General features: G+C 37.3%; 3 protein-coding genes and 1 long non-coding RNA gene across 5 annotated transcripts in view; 2 read left to right on the forward strand and 2 right to left on the reverse strand.

Annotated features, from left to right (window-relative positions):
• Window positions 1-17, reverse strand: part of LOC138022852 (uncharacterized) — a 4,238-nt gene extending 4,221 nt beyond the window's left edge. The window contains exon 1 of the mRNA XM_068869837.1: window positions 1-17. This exon is cut by the window's left edge and continues 34 nt beyond it. The gene's annotated coding sequence lies outside the window, so the exon portion shown is untranslated.
• A 47-nt stretch (window positions 18-64) lies between these two features.
• On the forward strand, window positions 65-14,269 carry LOC138023790 (mesoderm induction early response protein 1-like). 2 transcript variants are annotated; one of them, XM_068870860.1, is made up of 13 exons: window positions 65-114; window positions 378-405; window positions 595-734; window positions 2,503-2,824; window positions 4,398-4,483; window positions 4,778-4,844; window positions 5,235-5,294; window positions 5,986-6,065; window positions 6,790-6,871; window positions 7,801-7,845; window positions 8,967-9,013; window positions 9,632-9,759; window positions 10,714-14,269. In XM_068870860.1, exons 1-13 carry the CDS (start codon window positions 94-96, stop codon window positions 11,306-11,308), a joined length of 1,701 nt encoding a protein of 566 aa, XP_068726961.1. In that variant the 5' UTR covers window positions 65-93; the 3' UTR covers window positions 11,309-14,269. The 2 variants fall into 2 exon arrangements, with proteins under 2 accessions (XP_068726961.1, XP_068726962.1); XM_068870861.1 differs by lacking the exon at window positions 65-114 and adding an exon at window positions 199-297.
• A 968-nt stretch (window positions 14,270-15,237) lies between these two features.
• Window positions 15,238-17,504, reverse strand: LOC138023792 (uncharacterized). Its single transcript, XR_011126791.1, has 2 exons — window positions 17,164-17,504; window positions 15,238-15,760 (listed from the first exon to the last, which is right to left on the reverse strand). It is a non-coding gene; the product is annotated as an uncharacterized lncRNA (long non-coding RNA).
• Window positions 17,505-17,578: 74 nt separating this feature from the next.
• The window catches only part of LOC138024043 (dynein axonemal intermediate chain 4-like), a 28,113-nt gene continuing 18,191 nt past the window's right edge, over window positions 17,579-27,500 (forward strand). Inside the window, exons 1-8 of the mRNA XM_068871132.1 lie at window positions 17,579-17,757; window positions 18,813-19,002; window positions 19,921-19,985; window positions 20,692-20,740; window positions 21,304-21,487; window positions 21,988-22,049; window positions 24,058-24,177; window positions 26,017-26,124. Of these exons, the coding sequence (XP_068727233.1) occupies window positions 17,723-17,757; window positions 18,813-19,002; window positions 19,921-19,985; window positions 20,692-20,740; window positions 21,304-21,487; window positions 21,988-22,049; window positions 24,058-24,177; window positions 26,017-26,124 (813 nt within the window). The 5' untranslated portion in view covers window positions 17,579-17,722. The remainder of the gene's footprint in view (window positions 17,758-18,812; window positions 19,003-19,920; window positions 19,986-20,691; window positions 20,741-21,303; window positions 21,488-21,987; window positions 22,050-24,057; window positions 24,178-26,016; window positions 26,125-27,500) is intronic.

Here is a 27,500-nt window from a genome sequence, read left to right on the forward strand (position 1 = left end):
ACGCCTCCTCTTGATGCGAAATGGATTACAGGTACCATGATCCATTGCTGGCAGACAGCGCATGCTCACTTAGCCGTATCCAATCCATCAAACATGGCGGAGACATCGGAATTAGTAAGTTTTAGCGATAGTTGAATTCACTGGAAGAATTTGTATCGGAATTTAACAGCGCCAAATTTTTCAAAAAGGCGCCAGAAGACTACTTTCTTCTCATTTTTGGGTTTTGATTTGGTTTTCTCCCGAAATAGATTTTTAAATGAAGTGTTTACGTCTGATTGTCAGAGGAAAACAGAAGCGGTATTTGAAGGATCGGAAGTTGATGAATTTTTTTGGTTATCTTGTTGTCTAACAGAACAGTTTTATTTTAATTCTTGCAGTCACCCAAAGCTCTCACTGATGAAACAGGTGAGACAATTTGCGATCAGATTGATTTACTCTCGGAATGATATGCAAATTTGTTGACGGCGAGACTTTTTCAACCTGCGACAAGCTTTACATTCGTGGGCGATGTAAGCTAAGCCCGTTGACGTATAACAGACTAACAACTGCGACCCCTTGCTATCGGCTTATATTTATATTTTCAATTTTTCCTAGGTGACTCGACGGATCAGGAATACGAGATAACTGCAGACATGATGGTTCATGATGTTGATGATGAAGCAACTATGGACGAAGAAGAACTTTTAGCTGACAAAGAGGAATTTAATGAAGATGAACTGTCAGAACTACAGAAGGTGACGGAAAAAATTCATATTACCCCACTATTATAAAATGTCATGAAATATAATATTTTTATTTGGTTAGTAGGCAATTTTTAATATTTTTGTGACACCTCCCCTCAAGTCTAAGCAGCATAAAAAGGTCACCCAACTTTCATAAAAAGGGGGAGAGGCCTAAAAGGGCAAGGTTTCTGCAAGTTATCATAAAAAAAATGTGTGGATCAAGAGAAGAAAAAAAAAATGATTTCATGGAATTATCCAGACTTCACAGTCCCCTGTGGGGAAATTTATTAGATGCATGCTTGGTCAGAAAGTATTTAGATTTTATCCAGTAAAAAAGCTCTTAAGTGTTTCATTGCAGTTATTCTGGCAGATAATATTACGACCAATTTGATGTTGTCTATCATATTAGGTCATTCAGGCCCGGTTCAAATGGCGAACTTCACCTAATGTGCCAAATCTGATGCAAATGAGCGAAAGCAATAAATTTTTCTTATTTGCATTAGATTTGGAACATGTGAAGTTCAAAGTTTGAACTGGGCCTGGAGGCTGCTAAAGCAAGAGTTTATCTGAGACTGTTAGTTTTGTTTTCGATAAGAATTTTTATCTTAAGTATGTACATGTTGTTGCAGGCCACAATGATGATATTTTTACTAGAGACAAATAATTCACCAAGACAGATAAAATATGAATATTTATTCAGCCTTGTGCTAAAAGTAAAAACTATGAATATTTATTCATTCTTGTGCTAAAAGTAAAAACTATGAATATTTATTAATCCTTGTGTGAAAAATATAAAAATGGGTCATCTTTTTGGGACAAATAAGTTTTTTAGTGTGTCTAGTGTAAAGATGGGACAAGATGCATGTGGTGTCTAGACAAAACATCTGCATCTTTCTTCTGGAAGATACACTAAATAACATACAGTACATAATTATCTGTTGTCTGGAAACATTGTGGGTGACTTGATCTCAGCTTTTTTCTTGACAAACTAAACAGATGCATTAAAAATCGTTGCCAAGTTTGCTACATGTAACTGAAGCTCCCAAACAAGAACCTTATTTTTCAAGAAGAGTCCAGTTTTCCCTTTTGCTTTCCTTCTAAATACTACAATTTTCTGACCCGATAAAATGCTGTGAATCTTTTAAGTCCTTGTAGCAGGTCAAGTTAATTCGATGCATGTCTGGACTTGCGTCACAGCTCACATTTGAGTTGCTAGGCTACTGAAGTGTATATGTTGTGGTTTGATTTTGTTTTTGGTTTGAATTTAAATTTTAAACCGGTTCATTTTTTTCAAAGCAGTTTAAAATTTAACACAGTTTCTTTTTTTAATCAACTGTCTGAAAAAGGGATTTTTTCTTTTTTGGGGGATGTGCTTAAAAAACAGGGGCTTGGTATTTTAGAGGGTCTAAAAAAGAACTAGACATCTTTTCCTCTCTTTTTTTCACCTAATGCTCCTTGATCCTCTCCAGTTACTCAATCTTACCCCACCCTTTCTTCACACATCTAAGTTTATTTTATACATGCTCCATAACATTAATTACAGAAATACCCTGCATCCAAATATGTTAAAATGGGCAGTGTTCTTAAAAAAATTAAACTGGTTTGAAAAAAAAAAAAAGATCTTTTCAAACCAAAAACCAAATTAAACCACAGCATAGACATAACAAAGAAAATGGCTTGGATTGAAAGTCTCATTTTCTTTGCAAGAAATTGTCACAAGTTACAAATGGAGACTGTGCAGCTGAGTTAATGTTAGGCTCTGATTTCATTGCCTTTTTAGGAACAAGATATGCCACTGGAAGAACTGTTGGCTCTTTATGGTTACTCTGACAAAGACAATCCTGAAGCTGATGTTCCCTTGGATGAAATAAAGCCTGACCCATTGCCACCGTTGATAGATGCCAGTGAGATGGATTCACCGCATCCAATACATCCCTTGATTGAAGAAAACATCTTACCAGAAAACACAGATTCCCCGGCTCCTCCTTCTTTAGACTCCCCCCTGTCTGTGCCATCGCCAGGGTCCCCTAGGTCTCCGCCATCACCGAGAGTTAGTCGAGATAACAACTTCTTTCCAGAAAACCAGCGAATTACGAGAGGATGTAAGCAAAAACTTGTCAGATGAGTCAGTGCAAAATGCAGACTGCAGACCAGGGGTAAAATGCAGACTGAGGTTATAACGTAAGTGTTGGAAAAGCCCAAACCCTATAGAAATGCTAACCTTAGGCCTAATTAGGCATAAAACAACATTTAGGTATAACTGTTAGCATTTCTAAAGGGTTTGGGCCTTTTCAACAGTTAAATTATAACCTCAGTCTGCATTTTACCCCTGGTCTGCAGTCTGCATTTTACACTGACCGCTTGTTAGATACTGCAAAGGCAAATTTTACTTGATATACAAGTGCATCGTAATTAAGTTAAGTGCGATCATCTGGGTGAGTGTAGTCCTGAGAAGGACTGTTTGAGATGACATTGACTGACGTTTTGACAACCTGAGCGGAAGTACACGTTTGTTATTAAATAGTGTTAATTAAAGAAAGGCTTTAAAGGACAGGTACCCAAAGGGAATTTGAAGGGGTCGAACAAAAACCAGTTATTAATTTTTACATTTTACCAAAGTCTAGATCTGTCCCTTGAGTAATGTCTCGGCAGGTCCTCAGCTTTCAACTTTTTGTTCCCTGTAGACCCCTCTCTTATCTGGAATGCTGTATATGTGGCTGTAGATAATATACCTGTACGCTGTACAGTGGAAACATACATACCATATTTATTCACTTATAAGGTGCACACAGTTATAAGACACACCCTGAACTTTCGAAGACGATTGTGACAAAGCAAAATGAAATTTCACCTAAATACCCTGTTATAAGGTGCACCCAGAATTATGGGAAATTTTGTTAACCACGTTCGCTGTACTTACAACAATTTTCTTCCAAAAGTTACTAATTACGGTGCTTTCATTCGCAAAACAAAAGCGAAAAAGTCACACATTACAAACAATAGCAAAAAAGTCACACTTGGAGAATAGCAAAAAAGTCACAAATGGACAATAGCATAAAAGTCACACTTTCTAATTCAGTCAAGCCATCCTTCTCAGGAAACAGTGTTTTAAGCTATCAATTCTAATTGATCCATTTTCACGTTTATAAACAATACTCATCTGACATATAATAAAAAGAACATTACACGTTGGCTCGAAGATATGAATTTTATGTTCTCGTGGCAAGAACAACAACCCATGTATTGTTCTTGCCATGAGAACATTATTAAAATTCACATCTTCGAGCTAACATGTAATTTTCTTTTTGTTATTTGGACAATAAATACGTACATGGTTGAGATTGAAAAGCAGTCTTTTAATACAAATACTGGGTATTTACAAACAAAAAAAAGACAGATATGAAAAAATATGCCACTCGCTTCCTAGTTGTATTTATTCTTTGAGTGTTTTTAATCAGCTCCCGGTAAAATACTCCTGTCCATAAAATAATAAATTGGCTTATGCCTGTTGAAAAAGTGTTCTTGTTCACCATGCATTTTAAAAGTGATAGGTGGTGTCCTTAATAGTGGGATTGCACAATGTACTGTTTTATAGCTCAAGAATTAGTCATTCTTTAAGGAGGCCCACCTTGGTTTTGCCTAAGAGTAACTTATTTATCTTTGACTTTTTTCTAGTGGCTGCGGCCTATAGTTATTTTAATTTGGGTGAAAGTTCATCGTCTTCAGATGATGAAGATTACTCTCCAGAGGATTGGAAAAAGGTATGGTGACAGTGGAAAAAAAATGTTTAAAGCAAGTAGTAAATTTTTTTTGTTAACAAAAGAATTAAGGACGGTGCCTACTAATTCAAAGGTATTTTTGCACGGTTTAGTGAAGAAGCAGATCTTAGCAAGTGTTATTGAAATCTAAAAAGAAAATTGGGGGTAACCACGCATTTTTCAAAGATAATTAATTAACAGTGTAAAAGCTTTAAAGTACAAAGCAATGTATGATGATGTATGGGAAGAGATTGATTGATGGTAAATTGAATTAATTTGCTAAGTATTAATTTCTAGGAGATTCAAATTGGATCTGATCACCAGGCAGATGTTCCAGAGACAATGGGCCCAAATTATGAAGATGGTGAGTACTGTGGCTGGTTTCAATAAGCTTGAGGACTTGTAAACCTCCTTCTGCACTTACAGTGTACATGTAGATCATCCTCATAAAATTGCCATTTTTTTGATGAGAGTAAAGTGTGCATATTAATCTACCAAAACCTACATTGTACAAACTGAAAAATGCCATCCAAATTGAGAACCAAATTACCGGTATCTATTTATTATTATCATTGTTATTAACATTTTGTTCTTGTTTAATTTTTATTTTGACCATCATCATTTTTTTTTAAATTAAAATATGCAGCCTTTTTGTTCTCTTTGTCTATGAAGCAAAACAATGTTTGTAACAAAGTTAAACGTACCTCAAACAGAGTAAAACAAGATCTTTGACTTAATAGTTTGTTGCCCCTAGATCCCTACTCGAAAGATGACAAATGCCTCTGGGACCCCAAGAAAGTCAGCGGAAAAGAATGTAAGTATCACCTTGTAAGAAATTTACCTTTTAATAAAAAAGATGTGTCAGTGTATAGGGAAAAAAAATTAAAGGTTTTGATAATATAAACAAGAAATGATAATAATAATAATAACAATAATAATAATAATAATAATAATAATAACAATAATAATAATAATAATAATAATAAGAATAATAATAAACTACTCACCGAAGTAGAGGTAGTTAGTGGTGGGTATTTACCGATCTGTGAAGCGGCGAGGTAATTATTCACCACTAGCCATTGACACTGAGGTGAATGTTACTGTTGTTTTAATATCTACTAAAACCTTGAAATAATATAGCACAAAAAGATGATTTTAACTCATTTATTTCTGCAAAGACTACAACATTTTCGGATGCAAATTCTGCGCGAATTGCTTGGAGGTTAATAGTAAACAATATCTGGAGTTTGAGTAGCCAATCATCATGCATGTTCAAATTGATCCACTGTTTTAGTATATACTACTACCGCTACCACTACCACTACTACTACTACTACTATACTACTACTACTACTACTACTACTAATAATAATAATAATAATTATTATTATTATCATTATTGTTGTTGTTGCTTTTATTGTTGTTATCAGTCAAAATTGTGACAACATGTACCTCCTACTCTTGGGATTAAAAGAAAAGTTTTGGCATTGTTTATTGTATTACAGTGCAGCGATATTTGAACTCAATTTGCCACATACCTGGTCTGGAGGGAGTAAGGAGAGATGTTCTTAGAGATGATGAGCAGGTAACATAATAAAGTTCTTGTTTTTTAAGTAAAGGTATTTAAAATAAATTGAATAAATTTTGGATTTTGGCCAAGAGGAGTGTTGATGTAATTAATCCATTACACTTACAGGTAGCACAATCACCAGATTTTGGATACAGTAAGGCTGTACTGGTTCAAATGTCGCACTATCATTGCACCAAACTCAGTTAAATAGGCCAGTTTTGTATTCTAATGGTTGGACTGGATCTAGCATGAAATGGAGGCTGATGCGGGCAAATTAATTTGCATTTGAAAATATTTGCCTGCATTAGCCTCCATTTCATGCTAGATCCAGTCCAGCCGTGAGAATTCGAAAATGGTCTATTGAGTTTCATTTCGGTGCGACCATAGCTTGAGCTCTAGCCGATTCAAATGTTGTGCCAAATTCAAATTTTAAAATGAGGTAGATCTAGACCACAATTCTCTGTTCCCTTAAAATCCAAGGTGGCAGATCACAAATTTATGCATGCATTCAGTTTGGCCAACAAGATTTAGCATGACGTTTGAATCAATGTCACCCCAAATTTGCAAGGACAACGTTCGTGTGACAAGAAAGCTACTTTTGTGAACTTTATGTACATTTGGCTACCTTCCTCAAAGTTCTAGTCAACACAATTATTTTTTACTCACCATATGGTGATCAAAACGGTCGCAGCTTGGAGCACTGATAACTACTGTCTGTAAAATTGCCATTAAATTTTAGGCACTCTACTTGCTTTTACAATGTAACTACTTGGTAGAAGAAGCAATTGGAAAGAGAAAGTCACAGGCCAACCCACAAGCAGGTTTGCATCTTCAATGTTTTTTCTTATTTGAAGTGACAAATGTTTAACTAAGTACTCATTGACTAAGGTAGAGAATAGAAGCACAAAAAGATAATGAAAAGAAGAATACTAGACTAGCAAGTGCTTCTTACAAAACTTGAACAGTTAGAACAGAGGAGCGGTTGTGACCACAAGCGCTCCTCTCCCACTAGGTATTGTCAGTAGCATTTTGAACAGTTTAAATTTTTAAACTCTTGTTCAAGTTTGTAACAGGCAAAGATCTTACTGCACTACTCGATGGCTAATCATGCTTTCTTGTCTTGGTTGTTCTGAATTCAATAGTTTTTCAAAATAATTTTTTTTGCAACTGACAAAGACAGGAGACATATTGAAACATTAAGTTTTGTTAAAAAAAAAAATTAGGAGTGTCTGATCAAGTGCTCAACAAGAGAGCTTAATTTATTGACTGCATTCTTCACCATTTGGCTACAGTTTTAATGAGGTTAAATGCAGTTTAACTGAGGTAACAACTAGGAGCGACTGCAGTCAATAAATTGTTGTTGGCGGATTTGTTATGTTTGCGCGTGCATGAGATTCTTTGTGCTTTGCATGGTACAGCTTATTCATTAGTGTGGCAGGAAGAAGGAGCATTTAACAGTTTTTTCTCTTCCTCCCTCCCCTCTACTTTCCTCTGTTTATCACTGTGGCAAGTGCCTGTCTTCTCTAGGGTGTGGAGGCTCAATGCTGGTTTGTCAGATTTTTGCCAGCCACCCGCGCAGTCTCCATCTTGATTCTGGCTGTTAATAGTGGAAGCTCCAGGATGGCTCCTAAAGGCACTTAACCTCCACTTAGCAATGCAGTTAAACATTGTTGTTATTTATTTTTTAAAAAAGAAGGAAAAAAACATTGTATATTGCTTTCTTGTTCTCCTTCATTATAATTATTTATAGAAATGGCCTTGTGGTCTGAAGATGAATGCAGGGACTTTGAAAGTGGTAGGTCCTCTTGCCCCATAAGTAAAAAAAAACTTTGATAACTTTAAATACAAAAGCATGTTCTTTGAATACAGTGTAGCTTGTGTCCTCAACAAATTATTCCACAATTACAGTACTGTATTTGCTGGACTTTTCCCAAGCATTATTTTTTCGTTTTATAACCTTTTTCTTGAAAACTCACTTCTCTGTTTGCTTTGAAAGATGGGAAAGCTGGTGTTAGTTTGATTTATGACAAAGCATTAATTGGGGAAGGGTTTGAGGGTGGGTTAATAGGGAGCTTACGAAACAAGGCCAACGACGGCTCCGAGGACTTCATTTAAAAATACGAGTTTGCATTATTCATATCGCTATAAAGCTATTTCACGTTGTTTCGCACTAAAAATGTGTAGTACACACTGTAACTGTCAAGGAATTAAACTGGTATGAGTGGATTGGAAGCGTAGAGAGAGAACTGAAATTTCACAGTCATGTGCTAATTTCCTCCACAGAACCTTGAATTTGATCATTTCACATCATCATCTAGGAGATGACGGCAAAGAAATGTACCAAAAATGTAAAACGCACCTGCAGAGCGTGCAGATCTAGAGCCATTGTTTTTGCTCACTAAACCTATTGTTTTGTAGCGTTGTCATTGCTCTCGGCGTCATCATTTTGTAAGCTCCCTAATGACAGTCACAAACTACTTTGCCGTGCTGTTCTCAAGGAAGCGTCTGAATGAATTACAGTATTTTTTGACATCAACCCAGTATTAAACTCATCTTCCTTCCTTGCTCAGTCCTTCATGTAGACCAAATCATAACTGGTTTTTCCACTTTTTGGGAGCTTCTAAAACAGTGACGTTGAATGAGAAACTTTATTAAGTTATTAAATTGAACCAAAAGAATCAGTTTTGGGCAAATGCAATCTGTGTTAATTTGTAGGAAGAGTATTTTAAGGTGACAGACACTTAAAAATATTACAAAGCTCAAAGAAGGGTGACTGATGATGCCATGGGTTGAAAAATAGAGACCTTAATTACTGGTCATCTACTCGTAAACATTTCACCATCAAGTGACTGTATGCGACAAATTTGTTAGAAGTTCTGTTGCTGTCAGAAACAAAATATTCTGTTCTCCCTGTAGGTCTGAGAGTGTATGGAAAGGACTTCAGACAAATTCAAAAGAACAAGGTACAGCATAGTCAAGATTCTAATAACCTGTAATTGTAACTGCATTGATTAAGTAGTGCCCAATAATTCTCTACTTTCATTATAATAGAAATGAGATGCATTTTTGCATTTAAAATCCTATTTAATTCTTTTATACATGTAAGCTGGTTTTACTGTACGGTACATGTATCTCTGTCAATACGCAACGCCGTAACTACATGTTAACCAATCACAATAGAAGCAGATAATGAAATGAGCTAATTAAAAAGCAAATAACTACAGCTGGCACGGCAAGCATAGCCACATACACATGTATACAGGTATGAGCAAGTGACAACTTGTTCGTGATTTGTCTCTGATTGGGCAAGAATGTACAGTTTGTACAGTTCCTGGACAGCAAGTTAGACTTTGGCCAGTCACAACTCACACTAGTACAGTATTACAAACCTGTGCATTGCATTTGAGTTATAAATTAGTTCCCCATACTGGTAACCACAAAAGTAAACCAAGTTATTTTTTTGTCTTTTTTTTATGCATTATAGAATTTTACATTCAAATTACTATCCCTATCAAGATATAAATGAACTGATAAAATGCTTATAATCATACTAAAATGCATTTGACATGTTGTACATGTAGGTGATATCACGGACTGTGGGAGAAATAGTCCAGTTCTACTACTTATGGAAGAAAACTGAAAGACATGATGCCTTCGCTTGCCAGACCCGTTTAACCAAGAAAAAATATGCATTTCACCCTGGAATCACGTAAGTCAAAAATCATTTACAATATGGCGGACTTACGTGCATGATACGTGTGGGTAAATAAATGCTGCTATTCCTGTGGCCAGTACTATATTGCCTAATGACCAAGCTGTGAGAGGGATAGCTTTAATCCTTTTTGTTACATCACAAAATTTAATTGCCGAATGCACTCCTGTTTTGAGTGAATTTTTGCATTGCAAAGTGCAAGTTGTTGTCATTTCAAATTGGGGTCCTAGGCGTGGCGTGAAATTGTAACCAAGACGGTAACATTTTTTTACTGAATTTTTTATACTTGAGACTAAAATATCTGGAGGAGTCGCAAATTTATGACTTAGTTGGGATTTCTTCACATTACTTAATGTGGATCATTATGAATAATATTCCTCTTCAGAAGAAAGCATCAATGCAGGATTGCAAGTAGTGTAACTATGAAAAGATGTAATTTTCCGTAAGCAGGCATTGATGCCGGATTGCCAACTTTTAGTATAAACTCAGATCCACGGGGAATTTAACAAGTGTTGCAAAGTGTCCTCTTATGCTTTTTTTTCTTTATTTATACCTTTAACATCACTTACATTTTGTCTAGAAATACATGCTTACAACTAAACTCAAGTATGCCCATGACTCTATTCCCTGAGTAAAGATGAATGGTTATGAAAGCCCAACTTAAAACTAACACAAACGGATGGTATTCTTTTGTTGTAAATACAATGTAATTTTTTTACGTGGTTCTCATGACTTAAATCAGCTATGCATAAAGTACTAGTGCTTTTTTCTCGTGTCTTCTAAGGAAAGGTTGGATTGTAGAGTTTTATGAGACTTTTCATGGAAATAATAAAACATCATCTGTCATTTTGGTCACTAGCTTTCCCATTTTCAGAAACTGCCTCTCTAACCATAAAGAAATCACTTTTCAGTGCGACATGTTTATGTTTGGTTTTTCTTGGTCTTGATCAGGGATTACATGGACAGGTTTCTGGATGAAAACGAAAGTGCTGCCTCTAGTAGGGCCTCCAGTCCACACAACTTCGCCTCGCGAGTGAGACCAGGGAACGGAATAACTCCTGTCTCCGTACAGACTCAGAGTCAGCCTATAGCAACGCAACCAATACATACTGTAGCCGCACCGACAGCCGCACAGACCACAGTCGTCACGGTCAATGTTTCTAACACCAACCCAGTGACAGTTTCTTTGACACGCCAGGACGCTTCGGAGAGCATCACCAACCGGCATCTGATGCAACAGTCGTGTGTACCAACGTCTGTCATAGTGTCGAGCACGGACTCTGGTGGTGAACCACCGTCCAAAAAGTTAAAGATACTTCCAAGTGGAAGACCCAAGTTAATCAACAGTATGTTGAGTAAACCTCCACCATTGAAGCCAATCGCATCGTCAGGATCACCAGCATTTCATGCAACTAACTTGGGTAACACACCATTGTTATCAAACAGCGTATCAAATTTTAGCACGTCTAGCTCACACGAACACTCTTATTTACCAGTGCATAGCACATCAACTTCTGATTCCGTTCTTTTTCCACAGCACAAGTGACTAAGTCCTCTTTTGGAGGGGAATTATGTATGTTATGACTAACACAAACCTAACCTTGAAAGATTTACTTGAAATAAACAAAGGTTAAATGCCAAACATATATTTACCTTAAGTTGCTTCTCTAGATTTTACTTTTTAATAATTATGCCTCATAAGTTATGTACATTAACCTTTTGACGTCCAAACCGGCTGAAACCGGCCAGATTTAGTATTTTACTCTGTCGAACGCCAGACGATTTTACCCGTCAATGGGGAACCCCTGGGCGTCAATGGGTTAAGAGAAAGATGCAGGCAAAAATTTGTCCCATACCCAAGGCAGTGAGAGGCATGGCCCTATTCCTTCGATTACTTTATAAACTACTTTGTATTGCAATTTTGAAAGAACTGTAGCAATGACTAATTTAGTTCTTCACAACAATGAAGGAATAGACCCATACAGTACATTTACCTCTCGCTAGCTCGACCATGGGACAAAATTAATTATTGACCACGTCATTTTGCTGCTCTTTTGCACCTCATTAGGCCTATTAACCCTTTGACTCCCAAGAGTGATTGGTATGTAAATTCTCCTCACAATTTCAATAAAATGTCACTCAGGCAGGTATTGAGAATGAAAATAATTATCAGCTTAAGAGGTGTGACCTTGATAGAGCACCAAATTCTCATCACCACCCAACAAAGAAATCTATGGTACTAGTTAGGAGAATGAACGTTTTGATCTTGGGAATGAAAGGGTTAAAAGAAAATCTAGAGAAGCAAACTAGCTACATGTAAATAATTATGTTTGATATTTAAAATATTTTTGAGGTTAGGTGCAGTATACATGCCTACATTAAAGCTGCCATAGTTTTATCTGAAGAAGAGGAAGCTCACATAATTTGGGCTCTGTAAAGAGTATATACTAATTTTTGTACACAACTGGTTGGGGATTAACTTATCTTCATATGTACAGTGTTATGTAGTGTCTTCCATGGCCACATCTACGGTAATCCTTAAAAATTTCAAAACTAAACCTTGGTTTCAATGCGCACTTCATGATTGTATTTGTCCCTTTGCAGAAAGGAAACTACTTAGTTAATTTTCTCAACCATTGGAAACATTTAGTTAATTCTCTTTTTGAAAACTTCTCTCGCATTTTGTGTGACTCAATAGCTACTAATAACAAAAAGCTGTAACAGCTGATTAAATCGCTAAATCGGGGAAATGGGGCTGGACAATCTGCGAGCCATGCGAATTTCACATTTAAGTCTATTGAAGCACACATTTCAAATAGCGCTCATAAAGAGATTTATTACTGTATAAAGTCTAAGCACCCATTTTAAAATGGTTAGCTTTCAATAACTGTGTGCCTCGCATGTTGACTCGCATGATTTGCAGCGGCCGTGACTCGCAGTCATGACTCCCATGGGTCGCTGACTCGCACGTTGTCCTAACTTCTGGGGATCCCCTATCATTATTTTGAATCAATGCAACATCAAGGGGGTATGCTTTGTTACAAATAAAGGTGCATTCAAGTTGAACTAAGGAAAATCAATAAAATAAGAATTTGACTACAGTATGTACAAACGTACGTGGTGAACAGCTTAAGATTTTTGTATGCACTGTGATATGTGCATGGTGTTCAAGATTATTTATTGAATCTCTGACTTGAGATTGCGACAGTGTCTGCCATAGAGGCTACAGTTTAAGTGGTGGGCTGTATCAAGATTTTGTAGATTTTGTTTCATTTTAATATGGAACTCGGTCAACCTTGGGAGGGAATATTCGATTTTGTTTGTCAACGTCATTGCCAGCTGCAATGGGGAATGCTAGGATTCCATCTTGTACGTAGTACTTTACAATTATGCAGCTACATGACTGTACATTTGTACTTTAAGGAGAATGCAAATTTATGTTACGGGAAAGTGAGAAATCTTTTTGGGTAGTATCTTTTTTATATAGTTTGCAAGGTTTTTTAATCAAAGCAGTTATTTCTTATGTGTAGAAGGTTTAACTCAATTATGTATTCTATGTGACTTCATTACATGCATGTAAAATAGCTTAAAGAAGGTTTGTTGTCAGATAAAGAGGAACAAGATTTTTTCTCTCTTTAAGGAAAATCTGTCACGATCTTTCAAAAAAATTATTTAGGACATTTGAAAAAATGCATAGGTCCATAAAATATCTGGAGTTTCGAGGTGGGGGTGAAAAGTGATTTTGATCCCCTTTCAAAATCACCAAGAAAGTTGGACAAATTTTTGAATTGCTGTTGGGAGTGTCTTTTTTTTTCAGGGGGGGGGGGGGGGGGTGGTAACCTGCAGAAGGCAAAGCAATGAAATTAATAATATTAGTGGTCAAATAGTTTGATTTTTTCTTATTTTGATCCTGTTGCCATTAATGTTTTCCATGCCGCTTATCTTTGAAATATTGATTCATTTGATCAAAACGAAAATGAATACCAGTGAATCAGAACAGTTGCAGTTACTGTATGAAAAAACCCCTTTACTGATAATAATAATTATTAATATGATAGGGAGAGAGCCACAACTGAAGTTTACTTGCACTGAACAGCAAGATGTCCCTGTCAAATCTCCCTGTATCTTCCCTGATGTTAACCTCATTTAGTGCTTTTTTTGCTTTTCTTCATTGAAGATAAATTTGGCAATACTGACTAGCCGATCTACAGGGAATTTGTCGTCAACAAAATAATATTGTATTTATTCATGCTTACATACATTGTCTAACAATAAAGGATCAAGCTTTCTGAGTATTGTCTTTGCCGATCTGGATTTGGAAAATTAAACATATGAGGGAATTTCAAAGTTGTCAGTGCAAGTTGTGATACAGATGTAGCCAGCTGATCATATTGTTCTTGTAATGACTTTGTTATCTTTAATATTTATTTTTTTGTCTTCTCTGTGGTTTGTAAATTATTGAAATTGTTATTGTATTATAATTAAACACATAGGTTATCTCCAGAAATGCAGGGTAATGCGATGCAAGTTCTGTATGATTTCACTTGTAAAGTGTCCAATAATACCCTTCTCACTAACTTCCACATCATTTGTCTTCCAAAATATCAGTTAACTGTTGCTCCAACTTTCTCAAGCAAACGTTACGAATTTTGTGTGGTTTTACCAATTACTTGCTCCTACTTGCTATGCGACTTAACAAACCCAGAAATTACTTTCAATCAACGCAAATAAAAGGTTCATGACAAAAAATGTCTGTCAAGCATACATACGTAATTTAAGTGACAAACAACAGGGATAAACTTTGGAAAACTGTTAGGCTGAACAGTTCTTAAAACCCCCAATTGCAATCCATTTTACCCATCCCTTCCTTCACTTGTATTTTTTTGCTCTCAACCGAAACTCGCTCGGAAACAATATATAATCCAGGTTAGTAGTCCATGTACAGACTCACCATACATGCACATTGAATACTAACTGACAAAGGTTAGATTTTGAGATTAAATAATGTTTTAGGTCTCAATCGTTATTACTTTTTAATCTCAAAATCCAACCTTTGTAGGTTAGTATTCACTGCATGGTGGGGTCATACATGTTGTTTTGTTTTGCTCGTTTAGTGTTTCATGGCTTAGTAATGCCTGTTGTGCTGACAGTTATTCATTGGATAATATCAGCTGAACAGAGCTATTGACTTTTATTAAAGCAACGAAAGGGAAGATATGACGTTTGAATCATACATGTATACTGTAGGTTGAGTCTAGTCGATTTTTTACCCTTCTCAGTCGTCCAAAACTACGCGAAATTAAGTCATTCCAACGGCAGATTCAAAATTTTGACAGGGCAAGAACTGGAGGAACAACAGAGCTCCTCCCAAATTATTGAGAATAGGTGATTCATTATCTCCATGGCCTAAAAGCTGCAGTTAGTTCAAGGTCAGTCTTCGGGTTTGCTATTGACTGGGAAAAAAACTGCACCGCCTTGCAATTTAATCCTCTATTACCTATAGACAGCTTTGAAAATAATACTGAACAGATGATTGCATGACAAGACAGTGTAACTGGCTGTCATTGTCCAGATTTTGCAAATTGTTGACTAGTTAAGATGGGAAAGTCCAGATTAAGCTTTTATACTTCATGTGAAGTCAGGCTTAGAGTCACTTGGGTTGATCTTGTGTTGGAAACGTCAGCATTGCTGCAAAATAATTTACCAAGGCTGGCCCAATGTTGCGGAAAAGTATTGCACCAAGGTGAGCAACAATGTCTTTTTCTTGTCTTCAAGAACTGTTATGAACACTAATTTATAACAGAACTGTTCACCAACTTCATTGAAACTCAGTGGCATGTAAAGATGAAGCTCTTCTTACGAAGATACCGTAATATTCAAATTATTGTGAACAGCAATAATCTGTGTCTCATTCCATTGTGTCCACTATCTTGATTGCCATTTGGTAACCAGCCACAAGGACAAATATCCAAGCCATCACCACCAGGATTGCAAGAAACTGACAATAAGGAGGCAGTATAAATAATGTGTATACTATACAATTAGTGGTGATGTTGATGGCGGTACTACTACTACCGCTACTGCTGCTGCTGCTGCTGCTGCTGGCTGCTGCTACTACTACTACTACTACGTACAGTTAACTACTGCTGCTACTACTACTACTACTACTACTACTACTACTACTTACAGTTATTGTAATACATTTAGAACTTCGTTTATTAAGTGAAATTCTTCATTTTACATTTTTCTTTACTGCACTACCATTTTAGATCTAAATAGTCTGAGTAACACAATAGGTCTAATTAGGAGGTAGTGTTACACAATAACTATTATTCTCTGTTTCACGGGTCAAGTAAAATCACTCCACCAGTACCAGTACCACTACCACTGCCACTACCACTGCCACTACCACTACCACTACCACTACCACTGTCACTACTACCACTACCACAACTACCACTACCACCACCACTACCGCTGCCACTACCACTACCACTACCATTACCACTTCCATTACCACTACCACTACCACTACTACCACTACTACCACTACTACTACTACTACTACTAATTTTATTCAATTATGGTTCTGTCCACATCTGCAAAAATTTAAATACAATAGGCAGGGTAACCTCGCAGTGTGAGACAAAATGGTGCCACATCGCGTGGCTGCCACGATTATCATCACCACGCTTGAGGCGAGAAGCTAAAAAAGAGAACCAAGGATAGCTTCCGAGATTAGATGAAGACAAATCCAAATCTTCGCTGCATATAGTGATTAGAAGTTTTATCTCCTCATACCACCACGTGTTCGCCGTTCTGTTCAATTACGCACTGCAATAAAGCTAATACTTCAAACAATAAGCACTTAATGACTGGCCCCAAGGGATACCTCCCAACTCAAAATAGGACAATAAAAAAGATTTTTACACAGAATTTGCTGCTGTTTCAAAGGTGCACGACCTGATCACAAGGGAGTTGAAAGTTCTTGAAAGTCGTTTCCCGAGGGACTTAGTGAGTTTTGTTCGCCCTAGGGAGTTAGTGAGTCTTGACCCATGACACGTGACACGTTCTCCTCCAATCGGAAAACGTATTTGAGGTGGGAGGTATAACAATCCTCTTTGAGGCTGTTTGAAAAACAATCCAATTACTGTAATTAGTTGATGTGACCCCCATTCCAAACTTAATTGGATTGTAATTCGATCATAATCCAAGCCTAATGTGAACACGACTTAATACTAATACTCAATTTAATATTCTTCATGCTTGATTGTTATTAGGTTTTGTTAATTAATATCAGTGGAAAATTTCAAGACTTACGAAATTTAAAATTCACAGCTGAGGTTTTAGGCGGCAGCTACACGTTTTATTTCAGTATTACGTCCGTTAACTTCAGCTTACCAAAGCAGGAATAACTTCTTTCACTCTTGCATCCATCAACGCCATTTCTTGCAACTTTGTTGTCATGATGTGCTCGGAACATTTCATGGTGTCATACATGCCGTAATTACGTCAGGATGTACAGCGTGATTCCGCTGAAGATAGTGTACTAAATTTCGCGGGCATCATTTGTCACACAACTACGAAAGCTGTCGGATTTGCCGTACGTCTCAATTTGGCTGGTTGACTTCTGCATTGCTTGTACTATATACTGTCCTTGCTACACTTGTTAGGACCCGGTAGAATATCAGTAAATTTAAACTGAGTGCCAGTCATCGTTCTCAGATTTTATGACGGTTGCATCACCGGTATCTGCCGGTGTTGGTTGGCAAGACACAGCGGTAGCAACCAAAACGCATGCTTACTCTGTCTAGTCCCAGACTCCTATCGCCAAAATGCATAGCAACGTTTACATTGGCTTGTCTTGTGAACAACCGACTGAAATTTCAAGAAGTTGTTGGTATTTTGCCGAAAAAGAACAAGGAGAGAGTCTTACTGTCGGATTGCCAAAACTGCAACCATGAATAGGGGCGACCACAGGAAGAAACAACCGATGTAAGAGCTCCAATGATTGTTTCTTTGTCGGAAATTGGAAGTTCCTTACGATCCAGATTTCATGCTCAAGCAGACTGAGCTGTGATGAGTATGATGAAGCTCACTTTTAGAAAAGAACGGTCGATATCTGGATCGCTCCCATCGGTTCAGGCCATGAAAGAAATATGGAAGTTGTGTATCGGCTTGGTTCATGCTTCTTTCGAATTGATCATTTAATTATTAGATGACAGAACTTTATATTACATATCAACTAAAGATTAAGGGAGAAGTTACCCTTGCACTTACCTGAACAATTTGTGCAATTATCTCTAAAATAAACCTGGAAAATTCAGGGCTTCCCTGACTTGGTGACAGCCTCTTGATATACTAGTGTTAACAACAAATGAAGAACAACAAAAGCTTCTCTTTTGAAGTGATTTTTCTTTTGTATTTGACTGTCTTTTTGCTTGTTCATTAAAATAATGTTTGAAATGGTTATTTGTATAATTTATTGAGGAAAACAGCCAAACACCTGTAGTTTACAACGAGGACTGCATGCCTATATACAGTGTATATTTTGCTTATATCTGCAGGATACCCTGTCAAAACATGCATGTCAATTAATATTACTATTAAACATTCTATTGTACTATATTTTAACTTGACTTCTTCAAATAATGCAGTTTAAGACTGACAGCAGTGGTCAGGCATTCTGCAGCTTCTTAACATTGCCTTATTATTATTATTATTATTATTATTATTATTATTATTATTATTATTATTATTATTATTATTATTATTATTATTATTATTATTATTATTATTATTATTATTATTATTATTATTATTATTATTATTACAATAACAACAACATCATCAGTAATAACAATTGTAATAACAAATCAATTAAATGTTGGTTTTTGACAAACTGAAGTACCCAGGAAAACCTCTAAAAGATTTACAGACTAGGAAAAGTGTAAGTCCAGGTTAGATTAAGGCACTAATGCCTTTAGCCTCTGTACAAACTGCACTTCCTGATCTGGCTCACCAAGAAATGTCATTGGTTTATATTTTAGGAAACCTGGAGTAGGAGCTGCCAGTGTGAGCATGACCATCAGTCGTAAAAGCAGTCACAGCTTTGGGACCAGGAGCATACGAACCACTGGCGTGGGATCAAGGAGTAATCTTTTTAATTCATCAAGTCGAAAGAGTGTGGCAATTGATTCCAGTAGAGGGGAGAAAGTACTGTCTAAACCTCCAGTCCAAGTGGGTCTTGAAAACAGTTTGTTTTTCAAGTAAAGCTATGATCTTGGCAGTTATGAACGCAATTTTTGCAATTGCGTATAGAAGCCTGAAAAAATTCAGGACTTCAACGGGGTTTGAACCCGTGACCTCGCGATTCCCGTGCGATGCTCTAACCAACTGAGCTATGAAGCCACTGACGTTGGGAGCTGGTCATCTGTGGGTTCTAATAGTCCCGTGAGGAATGAATCAATGATGAATTGGTATATGAAATGAATCATATCCGCAGTTCATATATGATTCATTTCATATACCAATTCATCAGTTTGTTTTTTGTTGAGACTAGAGAGAGTGTCACTGTAAACATTAGCCCAATTACCCTGTTACACCAGTAGCAGATCCAGGGGAGAGGGTAGAATGGATTGATCCCAGCACTTACTGTATGACATTGTCCTGAGGATTGTGCCTAATTAGATGCACGTAGGTCTCACGAAGTGTGGCATTTAAGTCAAAATGTCAACTATGTAAATACATGTACAACAATTAATCCGGTGAACATCAATAGCTTTCGTATTATTTGAAAGTTAGGGTAATAACAATATTTTGTGTTTATTACTTCAACAGTAGATTTTAGAGGAACGCTTTGTGACATTTATCAGGTATATTTCTAGATTTGTCACAGTTGAGGAGAAAGGTACATGTAAGAGCAGAGACTCCCTGACGCTTATCAAAATCTGCATGCATCTAATTTAGGTGCAATCTAAAGATGTTTCTTGATCCCAAGGGGCTAGCTTTCCTTCCCTAAATCATACTCTTTAAAACTTGAAAAATTCTCAAGATATTTGATGTGTTTTGTTTTTTTATCTTTCACATTGATTCCTCCTGTTAATCATTTCCAAAAGATTAAGTTCCTTGTCGTATTATTTTTGTTATCAACTGAAGGTTTTTGATGATATGGGGCAAGACGTTACCCCAAGGAGTCTCCTTCAACTCGATCCTACACTTAAGTAAGTTTGATGTTAGCTACATAAGGTAACTAACTAAATTACTATATTTTAGTTGTTGTGACAGCTAATAATAGTTTTGACTAAATTTCTGACTTCCTGCTTTGCGTGGGCTGTCTGACTGACTGACTGACTGACCGATTTTCTTGCTATTCCTGTGCTGACTGACCTTATGACTGATGTGCAGACTGATTGACTGTTCCCACTTTTAATAGAGGTCCCATGTTTTATGAGTCAATAAATCAATGAGTCATGAGTCAATGTGACTCACAGTCAATAAATTTATTGATTAAGCCTAAGCCCTCGTTTCAGTGATTAGGCCTAAGCACTCTCTGAAATTTTAGCTTTCATTTTATGGTTTCGTTAACTGCACTAACTCATTGACTCATTGACTCATTGACTCATAAATAGTGTACACTCCTTTGTTTTAATACTGTCTTGCTGACTGACTTAAATTTACTCATTGACTGACTGCATTAGTCATTGACTCATTGATGGACTGACTGTTGGACTCTGAGTGAACCACTTAACCAATTATTGACTCCTCAACTGCTGTCCATTGACGAGTAAAATCGTCTGGCGTTAGACAGAACAAGATCTATTGAAGTTTCTCTCCCACCTAGAGTCAATGAGTTAAACATAAACCTTATAGATATTTGTAATGTAACATTTGTAACATTTGATCCATTTTGATTCTATATTTCTGTAGGAAAAATCAAAGTAATACATTCTTTACTGGAGGGGAATCCATTGCTACGGTATTCAATAGTTAATTTCTAAACCCTGTATTAATCTATTAAAAACAGTTCCCTTTTTTTCTTTTCCTGTACAAAGCAATAACTAAAATTAAAATTGTTAGTCGATAATTTTAAGAAAACGTTTGAAACCAAACACGTTATTGCGAGAAAAAGCAACAAAATCCAATTCCACGACAAAAAATGGAAACTTCTAATTCCATTAAATAAATATAATGAATACAATAGTAGCTGTTATCCTAATTTCGTTTTCTATAATTCCCCGTACACTTTATTTTTACTTTTATATCTCTATTTTTATTTAAATTTGATAAGTAATTCTTGGTTGTAATGTAGTTTAGTGTAGTGTAGCATAAGCTTTCGTTGCAGTTGGTATTTAACTAAAGGTAACTTGTGCAAGTATTGTAAGCCCTGTCTGACTGTATCTTTTTCTATGTTTTTGTATTATATACCTGTAAAGTAAAAAAAAAATTAAAAATTTACAAAATTTTTTTTATTTTGAATGTACATTGTAAAGTTTCATGACTTTTTACTGATTGTTTTTTTTTTGTCATTCAATGTGTCAGCCATCTGTAGCCTCAGAGATGACTGGGCAGTCATTCTATGCAGCCAGCAGTGCAAGCATCTATGGTGGTTTTTCTCGGTCTGTCTTTGGTTCAGTTTCAGGACGATCCTCTCCAGAGTCTGTGAGTGAGGATCTTCATGAGCCAAGCTCTGGATACCATGAAAAGTTTGCAACTTCACTTGGAGGTATTTTCAAACTTCTAAATGAGTGTTTCTGTGCATTTTGGAGCTATTATACAGGATTAAAATGTTACTTAACAGTAAATATTATAATTGAGAAAGCAAAATGTTAGATATGAGATGGTAAATTAGTCAACAAGGGGTCGATCAGTAGCACTGAGTTGGCTATAACCAGTCTCACATCCAACAAGCATGAATGGAGTGATAATAAATTATAATTATTGTTTGAATATATTAACTGAATGAATTTTTCATTACATTCTTCACAGTATATGATTGTTCCAAGTAATTCACTTATGCAATCTGAGTTTTGATATTACTTTAGGTCATATGCTATATGAGCTGATAACCGAAATTCAATTCAGAAAGCAAGAAATTCAATTTCTGAGGTTGAGAATTTAATAATAGCAGTATTAACTAGAAATGTAAAATACTGCGTCTTACACAAGATGATATAATTAAACTGAATTATTAAATATGTTCAACTTATTTTTCTTTTTTTCTAGATATTCAGTCACATCCAACCTTTGCTCGGGAAGAGATCACTGTAGCAGACCTCGATAAAATGGTAGTTTATTTATAATTATTTTGCTGATTGTCAGTTAGTTACTGACTTGATTGGCTAGTGTTAAGACAACCCCATTCCCGGGGTCTCTCTTGTAGCCTGCGAGGTTAGGTGTGGTCTGGTCTGATGTGTGTCAGCGACAATTGAATGAACTTGGGAGGGGCTCTTGAATAAGAACTGGGGACAAATTGTTGTTAAGACGGCATGTGGGCCTCAGAGTCTCCCTGAGGTAACTGGGACACCTTTTGCATGAAAGTGACCCAACTTTACAAGCACTAGACATTATGTCACTATTGTAATCAGTGTTCCTTTGCTACAGCTTTCTCTGTTAGTCACTCCCTGATATTAATATGTCATGAACTGACTTGATAATCATTTTCTTTGTTACTGTAACAATGTTTTGTGATACTCGTGCCTTTACAGCCCTTATTTACACACAATGTACACAGTAGTCCATGTTTTAATGACACTGTGATATCACCAGTTAGGTTTAACTCCTGAAAGGGTTCACTATTGCAAATCAAGAGTTATGATATTCTCTTTAACCCTTTTTATAATACTCAACAGAATGTTGTGTTTCTGATTGGTCAACGACGAATGCGCAAAATAATAGGTTATAGAGTGCAAAAGAGGTAGAGTGCAATACGGAAATTGCTGTGGAAACACAGCAATGGAGTGATTTTATTGAGTATATAATAAATTAATAAAAAATCAAAATGAACTCCTAGTGCACCTCGATCTCGTGATTTAGGGTTACCGGTGAGGTTTTGAACGTTCTCAAATAATTGCACTTGCGTGGCTCGTGCATCATTAATTGAAAACTTTCAAAACATAACTTGTGCCCAAAAACACGAAATGCAGTCGCGTTCATAAAATTTCCTATACAAATCCTACCACCGGACGATTTTACTTGTTAGTAGAGGCTGCTTCAGGGATGAATGGGTTGACAATATCAAGGTCCACTCAAAAACTATGTAAACCCTTGGGGGGGGGGGGGGGGGGGGGGGTGGGAGATGAAACAGACGGGGATGCTCGTCGTCTTGCTTAGGGGTGTAAATTTTGGATTTTGGTCTCGCTTAGGGTGTTCCGGGCAAAAGTGCCAATATTTTAAGCCACCAAGGTCTCGTTTAGGGTTCCGCGAGGACAGAATTACGTGAAGAGAAACAGAAGTCAAATTTTCTTTTTAACTTGTTTTTAGGGGTCAAGATTTGCTTAAGCCACGCCCAGGTTGGTCTCCTTTAGGGGTCACAAATAGCTTGAGCCACACCCAGATGGTTTCCTTTCCCCGTCTCTTCTATATGGGAGTCCCCCCTCCCCCCCCGGGGACTGGCTAACGTCAGACGATTTTACTTACAAAGAAACGAAACGAAACTTTATTTATTTTAACACAATGAATTGAAAGGGAGAGGTACCAGAGGTTACCCCTTTCGAGGGTATCCGCCCGGATCTTAGAGTCGATTTTGATGAGGGAGGAAAACCGGAGTACCAGGAGAAAAACCCTTGGGGTCAGATTGAGATCGACTTAAACTCAGCCCGCATACGACCTCGAGGACAGGGGCCTGTTTCTCGAAAGTCCCGAAACTTTACGGGCCATTTTCGGGTGTCACAATTCCTTTTGTATCTCAAGAACGGAGAGGACTTAAGTTGTCAAACTTCACCGTCATTTTTCTTTTTGTTACCTTGAAAACATGTTAAAAGATTGGCTTTTCAAAACAAGCGGTTGGCAGTTTCACAAATGGCTTTTCGGACCTGAAAAGTTTTCGGGACTTTCGAGAAACGGGCGCCTGGGTTGAACCCGGGTCGCAGAGGTAAAGGGCACGGTTGATAACCGCTAAGCCACCGTGACTCCCCTTAGGCTAATGCTCGTCAATGAAAGCCGCCTCAGTGATGAATGAATTAAATCAGGAACCTGAGTGGTCATTATTAAAGTTTACTTTACTGTAGGCTCCTGTATTTGCCAGCAACCTTTCCTCATCTTGAAAAAAATGTTAAGTCGTTTTTCGGTCTACAGGTTCACCTGACCCTGTCGGAAACAGAGACAATCTGGTTGCTGGATTTTCCTGGCACTTGTGTTGCTGAAGATAGTGAGATTGCTGAGGGTATAAAAGACAAGAACCAAAGATATGAAGAAGTATGAATCACATTGTATTGGACACATCAAAATAAGAGCCCATTCCAGATCATACCCTTATTTGCACTGACTGCCTCCCGACAAAGAGTCCTTAAATATATCAAGAGGTTTACAGGTTTTTCAAAAGTTTTTGCTTCAGACCCGTGGCTGTATTTGAAAAGTAGGAGGTGAAAAATGAGGCGAATGTACTTTCAATATTATTTTTGAATATGGGAGAGGCTTACCAGTATACTTACCGAGATTTTTTACTAATGTAAGACGAGATGATATTTAACCTTAAGTGGCCGACCTTAAGTTGAAGTCTTTAACGTAACTCTTCAGTCGTGTCCAGGAATACAAACCATAACGTCATAAAGTGTTCTCGAAATTCTGGTTCTGAAGTAAAGATAAAGAAATGCATTCAACCAAACCTAAAACACGACACTTTCCTTATTGTCGGAAATAGTCTAAGATGACATATGCTTAGACTTTAGGTAATTCCTTAGTATTGCATTGCGCATCCCTACTGCGCACGATTTTCGCGTCATTAGCGCGTGCACATGAGCACGTGCGCGTAAAAAACGCATAAGATTTCCCTCAAACTAAGCCCGATAGCGGAAAGAAATGCTCCTTTTCTCTCAAACGAGCACGGTGACCCCCGATTTTCTTTTCAGGTATTTGCTAAGAACAATCTAATAAAGAACATGTTTGAAGAAGAAAAACATGAATTTTTTTGGAAAACAGTTCCGTACTGGGTGTATTTTGGCCAAGGCGAGGACTTCAAGCTAACCACGGAACTGTCCCAAAAAGTGCACTATTCCTACAACCAGGCAATCAAAAACGGCGTAAATGAAGCAATACTGCTTATGTGAATAAAAGAAGCTTTATTTTCAAAATAAAATTTTGTATCTTTCAAGTAACCAAGACTTAATTCTGTATGAAGGTGATTCGAATTTTTAACGCGCAATCAGTAAAAATACTCCATTTTATGAGCCTGCTGACGCGCAAAAGAGCACGGTGACCCCATTTTTTTATTGCATTTTTTTAATGTTCATATCATGAATGTTAATTATGCCAAGTTTCCAAAAAAGTTTGATAGTAGAACAATTTCAAGGAAATTACCTTAAGGGCGGTGCCTACTAATTCAACGGTATTTTGCGCGGTTTACTGAATATGCGGGAAACGCAGATCTTATATAACAAGTATTAGTGAAATCCAAAAAGGAAATTGAGGGTAACCACGCATTTTTGAAGATAATCAATCAACAACATTTGTACAAAAACTTTAAAATACAAAGCAATGTATGGCGCTTAATTATCTCTGAAAAATGCATGGTTACCCCCAATTTTCTTTTTGGATACCAAGAGCACTTGTTAAGTTTTGCTTTCTCCGCATAGTTTTAAACCGCGCAAAATTATCCCTGTATTAATAAGCACCACCGATGGGAAATCCAAGTATCTCGAGATGCACAGAACATATGCGCAATAGCAACTGTGGACACCTTCGTTAGTTGGATCCAGCGAAAAACGGTTTTATAAACCAAAACTATTCGATGTTTGCCCCGATTTCAAGCTTAGTTCAAAGATTAGGACTAAGGTGATTTGTCGAGGCTTCATCTTTTTTTTTTCGTCGATCCGAGGTTAGCAATCCGACTTTTGTACCTGCCCGGTTAAATATCAAAATTGGGCGTATATCTAATAATTATTACATGCATTCCTCGACACATTACTAAAGTCTGTAGATTGCACAGGATTGCTTTTTGCTTCCCCGTAATATGCCTGTGTGCTCATTAAATTAACTTCTTAAATTTACTGTCGTAATGGGCAACCTAAAGGGATAGGTATTTTTTCCGTCCTTCAGCTCTTGAAGAATCGTGTCGGTAATGATAGTTACGTAGAACGAGGAATGCAGACATTCAACAATGGTAAAAAGAGCAAAGAAATACAGTCCACCAACGTTGAGCTGCATGTAAGTGTACTCATGTTAAAATGAATCTGATAATAATAAATGATTTTGATTCCACTTTAATGGGAGTGACATTAAGGAACAGGGTTCATTCGGGCACAGATACGAAGGCATTTAGCCTCCGGGGGGGGGGGGGGGAACTCCCATATATAATGGACGAGGATGCTTGTCGGAAATTTCGAAAAGAGCTCCTAAGAGGTATCAAGATCCTGTCTTGTGGGCGTGGCATGAAATTTTTTTCACCCCTAGGAGGTACCATATTATGAATTTTAATTAGACAAAGTTAAAAATTAGTTAATTGTCACATGTTTCCTGGCATGATTTTTCGGCTCAATACCCTAAAAGGTACCGCTAAAGCTCCCGCTGTGGACTTTTTGAGGCTGAACACCCTAAGAGGTACCAAAACCGCTTTTTTAACCCCTAAAAGGTACGACGAGCACCCCCGCATATGGGAGTCCCATCCCCGGGTTTAACCTCTCATCAATGTGTCCAATAAATTCTGTTCTGGCAGTCGGCTTTTCTTGTAGCTCAGTCGGTAGAGCGGCGGAGATCTAACCCGAAGGTCGTGGGTTCAATTCCCACCCTGGTCAGAGTTTTTCTCTGTCCTTGTGTGGGCCCATTTCCATCAGTAGGGCTAACGCTCACATGGTTCACATGGGATTGAAATCTAGCACTTCACATTACACTCTATTCAGTTTTCTGAATGAAGGCGAAGGCGGAGTGTTACCACACGCTGACACTGGCCTTCATGGCACTGCAGTCATGTTTTTTCTTCTCAAAAACCAACATTAACTTTTTATCCTTATCATACGTTACATGTAAAGTTACAGTTACAGAGATGTTAAATCGTCATCATCAATCATCATCGTTGTTGTCATTGCATTCATCGTCGTCAGCATCATCGTCATCAGCATCATCGTCATCATCATCACCATTATCGTCGTCGTCATCGTCATCGTCGTCGTCGTCGTCGTTATCATCATCGTTGTCGTTGTCGTCGTCGTCATTATCATCATTATCATCATCGTCGTCGTTATCGTCGTCGTCGTCATCATCATCGTCGTCATCATCATTATCATCATCGTCGTCATTATCATCGTCGTCGTCGTTATCGTCATCGTCGTCGTCATCATCATTATCATCATCGTCGTAGTCGTTATCGTCGTCGTCGTCATTATCATTGTCGTCATTATCATCGTCACAATCGTCATTGTCGTCATCATCATCGTCGTCATGGCTCTTTGAATACAGTTCCTTGTTCAGGTTAAGCTGTGTAACTCTGAACTGATATTCTCACATCTGAGATCCAGGGGCTGACAGTTGGGCCCGGAGAAGTCAAAACTGGTGAGTTTACAGGTCTAGAACGAAAGAGAGATTAG

The sequence above is a fragment of the Montipora capricornis genome, chromosome 11 (assembly GCF_036669925.1).
Source record: "Montipora capricornis isolate CH-2021 chromosome 11, ASM3666992v2, whole genome shotgun sequence".
NCBI classification, from domain to species: Eukaryota; Metazoa; Cnidaria; class Anthozoa; order Scleractinia; family Acroporidae; genus Montipora; species Montipora capricornis.

What these genes read in the sequence shown, in the direction of transcription:
- LOC138023790 (XM_068870860.1), top strand. Translation starts at nt 94, where the DNA reads ATGGCGGAGACATCGGAATTA. An exon ending in AGCTCTCACTGATGAAACAG is followed by an intron (nt 406 to 594) that starts GTGAGACAATTT and finishes AATTTTTCCTAG; the next exon opens with GTGACTCGACGGATCAGGAA. An exon ending in AACTGTCAGAACTACAGAAG is followed by an intron (nt 735 to 2,502) that starts GTGACGGAAAAA and finishes TTGCCTTTTTAG; the next exon opens with GAACAAGATATGCCACTGGA.